Raw genomic sequence first — 12,782 nt, 5'->3', positions numbered from 1 at the left:
AAACTACTTATAACAAGTTGATTGGTTAGGGCATACTCCGCAAAATAGAACAAAATCTGCTGTAGCCAATATTTCAAAGTATCGAATTTACAGACTTAATCGCCTCTCATATGGTTAGTTGTCAGTTCCCCAAAAGAAGAATAATGCAAAGAATAACAGAAAATCATATCATTTTCTTTTGATCACTTTTTAGATTTCATTCTCCCTATTACCAGCTTAAATAACACTAACATATAATTTTTAAAATATTATAATAAAACTATTTAACAAAACATTGTTAGACTTTACATGTGCAAGTCAGCAAATGAATTACTTTCATCATACTGTGCTACCATCATCACTCTCTAGAGTTTTTTCATTACCCTTAACACTCAGTACCCTTTAACCAGTACTCAAGTGTCTCCATTTCAAAGCATAGTGCAAAGCTACTGTAATCAAAACTATCTGGTACTGCCATAATAGGCACACGGACCTAAAGAATAGAATTGAGAGTCCCAAAATAAACTCATACATCTATGGCCAATAGATTTTTGATGCAATTTCTAAGTCCACAAAATTCCATGTTTCCTGCTATTAGGGAAATATGCTCAGGTCAAATTGCTTAAATAAAATAAGATCACGTGTACTTAATGGACTTCCTCCTACTTTTCTTCCTTCTCTTCCTCACCTGGAGTGAGGAAAGCCCATGAACAGATGGGTTCTCTCTGTTCTTGTTAATAGCTTCCAGTCTACTCAGTCTCAAGGTAGAATGAAACACTGTTTGGTCCTCACAACTGTTGTTATGTTTGGGATCACTGTTTCAGCTTCTATGTCAATCCATGTCATTGAGAGGTTTCCTCTTTATTTTTTGCTAACCCTCCGCCTTATCAAGCATGATGTTCTTGTTCAGGGACTGGTATCTCCTGATAACATGTCCAACTACATGAGACAAAGTCTCACCATCCTTGCTCCTAAGGAGCATTCTGGTTGTACTTCCTCCAAGATAGATTTGTTTTTGTTGTTCATATGGTAGTTTCAATATCCCTTCTAATCAACATATTGCATTCATATGATATACGTTATAATTTATGAACCAATATTGATCATTACTATTAAAAATCTTTAGGACTCACTTCTGCATTTGTATACTCTTTTGAGTTGGACAAGTGCATTATATAGTGTCCTACCATTGGAGCATAATGAAGAGTGGTGTCATTCCCCTTCAAATGCCCTGTGCTCCACCTCCATCCCCGAGCCCCAGGCAAGCACTAGTTTACATATTATCTACAATGTTGCCCTTTCCAGATAAAATAGAGTTAGAATCATATTATATGTACATTTCAGACCAGGTTCTCTCACTTAGAAATGTCATTTATTGGCTTGGTAGCGGATTTATTTCTTTAACCACTGAAGAATATCCATTGTATGAATTTACCTCTATTTGTTTTTACATTCACTTTGTCAAGGACATATTGGCCAATTGTAATTTTGGCAATCATGAATGAAGTTGCTATTAACAAACATGTTCAGGTTTCTGTGTGGAAATATATCAGGAGAAGTCAGCCCCTAACACATTATTACGGGTCCGGTAGGTGCAATTGTACAGCAATAATAAGTAAAGATCATAGTAAAGTTATAGAGAGCATGAGAGATAGAATCGAAGTATTGAAATAAATGGAGTCAGACACGATTCATGGCAGCAAGCTCACCTCAGCCCCGCTTGGTGGTCCGCGTGGAGGGAGAGAGCCCTTTAATGCTAACCCAGGCCTTTTATATTCTCCGGGGACATGAAAGCCCCCTAATTACAGGTGAGGACAAACATCACAGGGAGGGGTTGTGCTATAGGTAATACAGTAATGAGAGGGGGTGGTCTAGGGACATACATGCCATAGTAAGAGGAGGGATTGGGGGTATACATGTGATAAGATGGGCGAATAACTTAACTTTGGATGTCACAGAGTCAGTTTGGCCTGTTCCCTGACTCAACTGATAGAGATCATTATTGGTAGGGTGAGAACGCTTGGTCGCAAGCCTCAGGGAGGAATAGTTTATTGTCCCCAGTAGCAGGGAGCAAGGCCTACCCTGTAGTCTGGTGACTAACTGTCCTCGGGGAGGATGTCGGTAAGCATCTGACTTCCTCCCACAGAAATAAGTTTTAGACTCATTTGAGTCAATACCTAAACCATGGTTTTAAGATTGTGTGTAGGTTTAGGATAAGCTTTGTCAGAAACGGCCTGGTTGTTGTGCCACTTTGCATTCTCACCAGCAATGAACGAGAGCTCCTGATGTTCCACCTCCTCCCCAGGACTGGGTTTGGTCCCCTTTGAGGATTGTAGCTCGGCTGAGAAGTGTGCCTAGGAGCTCTGGTAAACAGGTTCAGCGCTCCGTGAAAGAAAGATGTGGCAGTCTGCTTCACTACATTTATTTATGGACTATTTATTTTGCCTTGATGCTGGCATAGCATTGAATTAAGTTATTGATTTATATAGTACATCATAGGAAAATTTATAAAACTAACAGAAAACTCTGATATTGTTTATAAGTGTATAACTAGAAAGGAACTAGCAATAAAGAATAAACATAAAACTTTGTTTTTCATTAACTCTGCTCACAAGCAATTAAAATAAAAAGACCTCAGAACTGTACTATGAAAACACAAACATAATGTGTATGAGTTATTGATTGAATCGTGAATTATTGTTCAGAGTTGATAATAATTCTTGCATTACTGAAATTTTTTGAGAAATGTTATATAAACCTTGTTATATATTTAAATAAAACATAGGGGGATCAGACTAAAGGACAATTACAGACTGAAAACACAGTAAAAAGCTGTTTTCATCACTGGTAGCCTGTAGCTATACTACTCTAGAACTTGACCATGAGGCAAGATGAAAGAGCTCCTAACTTAGCAGCAAAGGTGAACATCTGAGAAAAGGAAAGAAAGAAAGGGAAACCACGAGACAGTAGGGCTGGGGATGAAAAACCACGAGGACAGGATCCAACCAGTGGCAGACTGCATACACACCAGGGGCCTTCATAAAGTTCAATGGAGAAGTCTATTTTCCTTCCATTCCATTTCTTCCTAATTTTTTCTACCACCCTGTCATGTACATGTATTACAAAAATGAAAATAAGCAAATAAAGTACCCACCGCCATTGCCCTGAAGAAGGAAGAGAGGTGACCTCTCCTCTGGAAAGATTCATTGACGTGTGTCATGAAAATGTGCCTAATAGACAAGGTGCGTGCATCAACCCGCATTAAACTAAACCTGGAAAGTAAGCCTGGCAGCAAAATTAGATTTTGCGATGGAAAAAGCCAATAGTCGGTTTTATTCTATTCTATTTTCATTTTCTTTCATCCAAACAATAAATTCAAAGGTGTGTCTTTAATAAAACATTTTTATTGACAAGTTAAAGAATAATGAGGTCTCAGTCTGAATGCCCAGAGCGGTGGCACAACTTTTTTTTTTTAACCATCACTCTTTAGTGTAACTTAGAAATAGTTAAATAAATGAGCACTATCCCTAATAAGCTCATTGACTGCAGTTATTTTTTTAAATTTCTCACAGAGGGGGGTGTTGGAATTAAATTCAAGGAATTTAGAACCTGAAAGACTTTCCTTGGATTCTTCTTATGTGCTGCTTAGTCCTTTTGAGCCTTCAACTACCTCTTTGCTTCCTTCGTTCTGTAGCGTTAAACACTACAAGGGACCGAGCTGCATTCTTGTTGTGCCGCTTATAGCAAATAGCAGATTTTATTATTTGTAAAAAAGATTTGACCACATGTATTCTTGCTTTTTAGGTTCTGAACCTCTTCCTGGCCTTACTCTTGAGTTCATTTAGTTCTGACAATCTTGCTGCCACGGATGATGACAATGAGATGAACAATCTCCAGATTGCTGTGGGGAGGATGCAGCGAGGAATCGATTACGTGAAAAGAAAACTCCGTGAAATCATTCAGAAAGCCTTTGTTAGAAAGCAGAAGGCTTTAGATGAAATTAAACCTCTTGAAGATCTAAATAACAAGAAAGACAGCTGTGTCTCTAATCATACCACGGTGGAAATAAGCAAAGACCTCAATTATCGCAAAGATGGGAATGGAACTACCAGTGGCATCGGCAGCAGTGTGGACAAGTATGTCGTGGATGAAAGCGACTACATGTCGTTCATAAACAACCCCAGTCTCACGGTGACTGTACCAATTGCTGTTGGAGAATCTGACTTTGAAAATTTAAATACTGAAGAATTCAGCAGTGAGTCAGATATGGAAGAAAGCAAAGAGGTATGTAGTTTTGGACAAAAAAGGAATATGGTCTTATGTATTTCTGTTGTTTTCAAACCTACCCGAGGGTTATCACATAGTTTCTTTTGCTCAGAAAATAAGAAATATCTGTTAAATTGGTGATAGTTAAATTAGTTATAGATGAAAATATTGGTAAAAATAATGATAAGCTTATGTTTTCAAATATACACTATTTTGAATTGTGATTAAATTAATGTGCAGGTTAACATGAACATTAGTAATTCTAAAACAATTGTAGACTTCTGAAAATGTCCCTGCTTATTGATTTATTCTTTTACTTCTTTCACAATAGTGACTTTGAAGGAAAGGTAGTTCTAACTCTCTTATGAAATACTTAATAAATTGTGATTTTTTTTAAATTTAGTTTGAACAGGTATATTTATTGATGTAATACCTGATTGAGATCTTGCCATGAAACATATATGATATATGTCCTGTCAAGATCTAAATATAGATGTATTTTTTAATGTTTTCTGAAGTCAATAATTTTTAAAGGAAAGTCAGGTGACGATGAGAAATCACTCTGAAATTATTTTTCACCCTCCTGAGCTCACAGCATGTAGTTTAAGCAAAAACCTAAAACGATTATATTATGTGAAATTGTGAATTGATCAATTTGACAGTAAGAGCCCGGGTAGCTTAAAATACTATTTTATTGTAAGAACCCCAAATAAAATGATCTTTTAATAAAAAATAAAAGCTAAATATGTATTATCTCATTTATAAGAGGTGTATGAATACAAGAGTGAATAGGGTTTGTTTATAGATTCATAAATAGTGAGTTAAGGTAAGGAGAAAAAGGAACATAAAGCCTTAATGTTCAGTTGCTTAATATACAAAAATGAAGACAAGATTCCCAGTGCTTAAAACTTGCATAAGTAAAGCAAACTAAAACATTCATAAACAAAGATGCACTATCTCCATTATTTGAATTGATTACAAGGAAGGTAGGACCTTTTTTGCTACTTTCATTCTAAGAAAGGTCATTTAGGGCATTGGGGACATGAAATAATACAATTTAATTTACATGAGAAAGTGATGCTACCAAGATACCATGATACATAGATACCAGTTAATGAAATTATTAATAAAAATATATTTCTAGTATCTAATCTTATTATTTCAGTCTGTATTACCAGATTTGACCCATAAGATCACTAAAGATTACATTATTGTTCATTCTCTCAGGTTTATTGGATAAGTAGTATCACAAACATAAGTGTGTGAGTAAGCATGAGTAGCTTATGAACTTGACATTCACATAAAGTTTCAGTATAGATAGTAATATAAATTAGGATAACTGATAAGTAACTGGACCATTGATTTACAAAACAGCTGAAATAACAATAACCATGTCATTGGGCAAAGAACTGCTGAAATGTCTTGAAATATGGTTTTTTACTAACTACACTATTATTTAAACATGGAATAACATCCTAAAATCCAATTAGTACAATTTTGTATACACATAGTTGGTTGAGCTATGCTGAAATAGTGGAGCCTAATTTCTGATGTTGTATATGCTCAAAGTTAACCTTTAGGAAATACTAGTGGGTCCTTAGAAATTGAAACACATATTTTTCTCTTATTATTTTCACATGATCCCTAAGAGCAGATACTTTTCCTTTAAGTAAAGAAAGTTAATTTTTATATGTGTTTAGTTTTAGAGTCTGATATACACTAAGGATGGATTATGAAAAAATAATAGCATTGGGGTTTAAATCAGATTAATTTTTGAAGTACTTTAGAGGTGTGACTTTTTAATTTGACAGCCAGTCTTTTTATTGTTTTAGAACGTGTAAAGTTCAAGTATCCTCTAAATCTTTTGTCAAACGAACATGTCTTGTGCTTTACCTCAAGCTATTATATGTAACAAAGAGGGATGTTCAGAAAGTGAAATCTGAACTATCTTTACAGTTGCTCTCGTTACCATTAAAGCTTTAAAATTTTTATTTTCTGCTTTAAAATGAGTGACAGAGAACTTAGCTACTAGTTGGAATTATGCACAACTAATATATTATTTGAGCTGTTAAGTTCTTCTAATATCTCCCCCCCTGAAATAATCTGAGAACAAATGAAGTTGAGTATCTGAAGAAATTCCAAGCTATGGGTTTATGTCACACTTTCAAGAGAAAAGCTCATGAAAAGATAAATGATGCGGGTAAGAGTCTAGGAAGGAGCTGCACTTAGATGTCAATGTTTCAGTGTTTTACATGGTAGTTCTATGCAATGGAAAAGAAAAGAAAAATAATTATCTAAGGATTTCGAACACTCTCAGCTGAAATATTGCTGTAGTGTTCAGTATAGATGTAATTATCTGGTTATTGTCTGAACTGATGGAGTGGGAGAGAGGTTTGGTAAGTAGCTATCTAGAAATGGCATACGGATAATTGCTCCTCTTTTCTAACTGATTACAAAGTAAAAGATAGAACTTTCCCCATTGTCGGCATCACTAAATGAACACCTCGTGATAAGCAAGCCTGTCAGAATGCACCTAGAGGTTGTTTCACTTGCTGAGCGTTCCTTAGTGCATGCCATTTAATTCACATCATGTTGTGTAGACGCTTTAACGCCTGTTATTTTAGCCACGCTCAAAGTAATTCCTCTTAAACCTTTGTGATTTCCAGTAATTGATTTTTTTAAAGAATGCTTACTCATGTTGAAGCCATGCTTGACTGATTATTTCTCAGAGTGAAATCTGGTAGTGCAATACAGTGACCTTCACTGCTTACCGTTCTTACTTCTCACAGGAGTAAAATCAAGCCGGAGCCTCACGGATGCAGCTCTGGTGGTTTTAACCAGCCAGAGACTCGCGCCACCACTTTCACCCAGGTTACCCAAGCAAGTTGTACATGTATAAACCTAATCAGTTTCTAAATGAATTTGATTGGCCTGCATGTTACTCAGCTACATCCCTCCCCATCCATTGGCAGTGAAATAGAAATGCACAGCTGCTCTGAGCCTGGTTCCTTAAAGCATGGTCAGGCAAGTCTGACACCCCGATGAGTTAGCTGCTAATGTTCTTACCATGTATTTTAATAGAACTTATATGCCATGGAAAGAAAAAACTGCATGCCTTTAAGGAATACTTAATTTCCATTTAATGCTACGTTTTTTAACATCCTGGGGCCAAAAGCAAACATGTAGCCACTTTTACAAAACTTGCAGAAAGATGTTCTCACTTTAACCTTATTTTAATAATTTAGCCCCAAATGGATGTATCTCATTGGGGATGTTTTTCCTGTCATAGTACATTTCTGGAAGGGTAGTCTGCAAATTAAAGCAATCTCTTATTCAGATGTAAACATTTTCAAGATAGTTTTAGTACTAATAAGGTAAATGAATTACAATGCTTATGTTTTGCCTGATAGCAAAAGGGAACAATTTTCATCTGCCTCAAAGAGTTCATGGCATCTCTTTATTAGCAGTCAACTAAAAATAGTTTGTATTTAAAGTAGGATCCCTTTAGAGATTTGGTTGGTATTTTCCTCAAATCTCATAAGAAGGAAAGAAAAAGAAATAAATGCTTTTTTTGGTATAAAATAACAAAAAATACAGGGAGATTGAGGTATAGACTTAAAGACTTATTAAAAAATCAATAACAAAAAACCTACTATTGAATTTATTCTGACTCATAGCGACCCTAACGGTGTCAGAGATTGTAAATCTCCAAGGGCGTAGAGAGCCTTATCTTTAATTCCTCACACCAACTGGTATATTTGAACCTCTGATCTTGCAGTTAGCAGCCTAATGCTTAACCCACTACCCCTCAAGGGCACATATAGATGTTTCATTTTAAAAATATATATATATGGATTCCTCTATTTTTATTCTATTGCCCTTTACTTCCCCCAAATCCTACTCACCACCCCCCTTTCATCTAGACTAGCTAGGAAACTTTGTCTTGAAGAATATTATTTTAATATCATTATTAAATTATTGCTTATTTACATATATATAGATTATGCACTATAGACTCCTATGGAGGAAAAGATCCATGTGAGTTTCCTATTTCTCCCCAGGGGACAACTGAACCAATAACCTTGGGGCGAGTGGCCCTGTGCTTATCCCATGCGCCACCAATGCCCCTTCTTGCTCCTTTCCTGTTTCTTAAAGGGAAGAAATATTACATTTCATGTGACTATAACAATGAGCATAACTCTTTTCTATGACCTTCCATTTGATAATTAATTGCCTGATGTGGAAACCGCAACAGGGTACTCAAACATGTTGACTAAATTCTTCAATCCAATGGGAGTAGTGTTTTACAGAAACGCTAATGAATACATGGCCTGTAAGATATTGCTTCCCTTCCTTCGTTAAAGCTACAAAGAACCCTCCACATAAACATATTTGGCTCTTTGGAAGAAGTAATGATCATGCATTTCTGGACATTCTTTTGTATCAGGAATAAAATATTTAATCACTGGTTCTCTAGATGCATGAAAGGTAATGCCTTCATATTAGAGGAACAGTATCACATAAATACTGATCCAGGATGTGTTGTTGCCCAGGCATAAAAACACACATGTGAGTATTCAAGGCCTGGAAACATGTATTTTCCCCTCTTATGTGTAAATTTTTCTGCAAACCATGACATGTGGCTTCTTATGATATTGCCTCTTTCCCCGAGCTTCTTGGAAAGCAGCAGGGTTAATTTTCCAAGGCCCTATGTAGGAAGGCCTTGTGAGGAAAAATGATCCAAGAACTCAGGCTGACCACTCTGGAGTCAATCCCGACTCATAGTGACCCTACAGACTTGGACTGCACTGCCTCGGTGGGTTTGGGGACTGTAATGGTGTAAGGGAGTAGAAAGCCTCATCTTTCTTCTGCAGAGAGGCTAGTGGAGGCTGGTGGGCTCCAACGTCTAACCTTGAGGTTAGCAGATCAGCGGGTAACCACAACACTTCCAGAGAAGAGTGGCAGTCGGGTTGATTGCATCTAGGAGATTTTGCTGGAGGAAATGTGATGTACACAAAATAAACAATACCTAATTTCCTTAAGTGTCACCCTTACATTATTAGTGTCCAGGTTCCCAGAATAGGTCTGTGATCCTCCTTCAAGAATGCTGTCTACTCCCTTAGCAAATGCAATCGATTAGAGTGCAGGGGAGGGACCAAGCTGTGTAGGGGATGTTTGGATGAGTTACATTGTGATGGGTTCAGTAGGAATCCATTTATCATTTTATTCTGAAGAATGTGTAGTCCTCAGGGGAAATTTTCCCATGAGATAGTGATGGGAGGCAGGAAGCTCTAATATACTGAATGCAAACTAAAAAAAAAAAAACAAACAACAGCCTACTATCGTCAAATAGGTTCTGACTCATACCAGTGATATAGGGAAGAGTCAAACTGTCCCATGGGATTTCCAAGGCTGTGAATCTGTATTTAAATAGCCAGTTATTTATTCTTGTACAGCCATTGGGTGAATTTGAACTGCTGACCTTTCAGATAGCAGTCAGTTATCTATGGAGGAACAAAACAAGTCAAAGGACCATCTCAGGGCTACTGGGAATAAAGCTTAGGAGCAGACCAGCTAGACTTTTGTGTCTGTTTTGCTGGTTACAGAAAGAGATTTAAAATCCCCACTATTTAGGTTTTAGAGAAATTCCTAAATTACAAATTTCTAATTAGTTCATGATAAAAGGTTCTACATCAGTGTTTCCCAAAATGAGCGATACCATCGCTGGGGTAGGGATCAGGTGCACAGTGGGTGAGGGTGGGTGGGGAGAGGGAGGGGCCATTCCCGAAGGGTATAAAAGGAGACACCTACCCTTTCTCCTGGATTATGGGTTATAGTACAATTCTTTTTAATTGCCAGAGCGCTAAGTAATTTTGCTTTAAGGGACAGTAGGCCAAATAAGTTTGGGAACCTGTCACATGAACTTCTTTATTTTCTTGGTGGGCAGTGTCCATTTTGCCATCTTTATTAAGAAGGGGGTACTAACAAAACCTTCTAGTGTCTGTTTCCCTTGGTCCTTCGAAAGTCAGCAAGAAAATCAGTGCCATTGTTTCAGTGCTAAGATTTCCCCAGTAAAGTCACCGGAGCTCCGAGTGTCCCATCTGCAGGGAACAAGGGATGACCCTTCTCGGAGACCAACACCGAATACTGAGTACTTGCCTTCATCAATCTTTGACGTTCGGCTTTGTATTTTATTGAATCAAATTACAATACATACTTTCTCCCACAAAATTGTTTGCAATCTTTACTAATAATTTTTTAAAGGCAGCACGACTTCGTAATAAGAAAGAAAGCTGACTATACAAAAGTATGGAAAACAGAAAGTGGTATATTTTCTTCCCCTTTTCCATTGTGATTCCTTAAAAAATGTATGTGCTTTCTAAACCAAGACTATTATTTGGGCATGCTGATGTCTAACAGTAATTTATCCATGATGTGGAACTAAAGGTTACAAGAATAGTGTTTACAAATCTGTAAAATAAAAGTGTGTCTAGACATCTACTTAGTTGATCCTTAAGACATATTAGATGCTTAAGCGGAATATGATTCTGCTCTGCTTAGCTCCTGTGACTAAAGTTCTTTAGCCCTTCAAAACCATTCCAGCAGATATTAAGTGGGAGGTGGCCTATAATAAGAGATTTCCATAAAAAAAATTTTCACAAACGTTATCTTGAGCCTACAAAGCTTAATTGCATATTCCTCCCACTACGTATTTTTCTCTGAAAGGGAATGCTTGCTGTTCACAGTATATAATAATCGGCGTTCTATTTTATATCTTTAACGCCACAACATCTGCGTCTGTATTCGGTTAGAGCTTTCCTTGTGAAGTCCTATTCTAACCGTATCATCCAGCCACTAGCATCCTGATGGCAGGCACAATCAAAAGGAACCAAATCACCACATTTTACTAAAGGGAAGTTAGAGATTTGTTTTAAAGCTAGTTCTAATTCTACTCAGCTCATCATTTGGCCTTTTCTTAAGGTGGCCAGATTGGAGCGTTTAGAAGCAAGCTGCTTATGAAAATTCATCTTTAAGTGCATGGAATCTAATAGTTCCATGAAATGATATGTATTTGAGAATTCTAACCAGTGAATTCACACTGCAGTTGGTGCTTACTGTAATTGTGACCTTATCTAAAGTTGAAAATATTTTATACTCTTCACTCTTTTGATTCCTTTGACACTTTATGGACTCCATGCAGTCTAAAAATTATTAGGAAACAGTAATGTTTTATAATACAGTGATGTTTGTTTCATGTCATTTTAAGAAAGTGGTATCAAAACCCATTTTTTAGAGTTTCAGATCAGTATTTAAAGTGTACTTTTTTTGTTCATGGACTGTTTTAATGTTCACACAAAAGAATTACAAATGAAGCTTGAATCAGTGCGGAGGCTAATTATTATGAAAGCATTACCTTGAGCCTGCAATGTTTACTTGCATATTCAGTCTACCGTTTTTTCAAGTGGCAGAAGGATATGTTTGCATCCGAGTCACCGAAGGAATTCTCTAGGGACCCTGGCAAGATGATGGGCAGATGACCTGCTGCTAGTTCCCGACACAGTGTAAATTTCAAAAAAGATGATGAAACCCATATTTCTCTCTCTCGAATAGACATTCCCTTTGTCAATGTTTATGGATTAATGTGAGACTTGGGCTATTTTGATTAGTGATCCAAGAATCAGAGGGGTCTGTGTTATTGTTAGTTACTGTTGGGTTAATTCACTGACTGAAAGTGTAACGGTATTTACCTGATGTGCGGTAAACCTATGCTGTCCCATTTCAGGAGGAATAAGGACGAGAGAGGTTCACTCTCCTTAAACAAGTTCTATTCCCCAACGTGCCTGTAGAGTGATGCAGCTTGGAAGAAAAGGCATGACTTAAAAGTATTCAGTAACTACTTTCCTGCCAGCACGTTTAAACTCTAGTTTACTCCAGAGGGTCATTTCAGTTCTGAATAATCGTGAACCTGGTTTGGGGTTTACACTCCTGATGTTAAGACGTACGCTCATTCATTCTTTACATCATTCAGAATCTCAACGGATTTGTGTGCGATGTGTGAGGAAAGCCCTGTATAAGAGGATTTAGAACTAGTTAATAGTGAAATTAAACAGTCCACGTTTTCAGCTAAATTTGGCAATATCTGGTTGACATTAAAAAATTAAATGAAGATCAAATTATCTGGTGAATTGTTACATTAAAGAATTTAATCTTCACTTAATTCAATCAGTATTTAATACTGCCAGAAAAGCACATGGAGGACATAGTCTACTCCTAATACTGAACTATGCTCTATCATCGATAGGCTCTAAAATGCAAGATTCCCGCCCCCAAGGAGTTTAAAAGCATCTGAGAGAGACTAGAGTTAATATGTGTGCACCAATGTAAATATAAACCTATGTTTTAGCAAAGCATTATGATAAACCACAATAGAGACTTTGAATAGTGTAAATATTTGAGTCAATATTGCAAGGGAAATATGGGAGGGGGGTAATTAGAAATCTAGATTTGTCAGAGAAACTTAATAAAGGGGAAGGAAA

The 12,782-nt window shown here is 36.8% G+C and overlaps 1 protein-coding gene across 12 annotated transcripts in view; it reads left to right on the top strand.

Moving 5' to 3' along the window:
• The window catches only part of SCN2A (sodium voltage-gated channel alpha subunit 2), a 103,619-nt gene that overhangs the window by 69,323 nt on the left and 21,514 nt on the right, over positions 1–12,782 (top strand). For all 12 annotated transcript variants that reach the window (XM_075530448.1, XM_075530443.1, XM_075530444.1 and 9 more), the window contains exon 16: positions 3,784–4,263. In XM_075530448.1, coding sequence (XP_075386563.1) covers positions 3,784–4,263 — 480 coding nt within the window. The remainder of the gene's footprint in view (positions 1–3,783; positions 4,264–12,782) is intronic.

This window comes from Tenrec ecaudatus, chromosome 13 (assembly GCF_050624435.1).
Source record: "Tenrec ecaudatus isolate mTenEca1 chromosome 13, mTenEca1.hap1, whole genome shotgun sequence".
Lineage (NCBI taxonomy): Eukaryota > Metazoa > Chordata > Mammalia > Afrosoricida > Tenrecidae > Tenrec > Tenrec ecaudatus.
The sequence above is the reverse complement of the archived record's forward strand: the minus strand, read 5'-3'. Positions and strand labels throughout refer to the sequence as shown.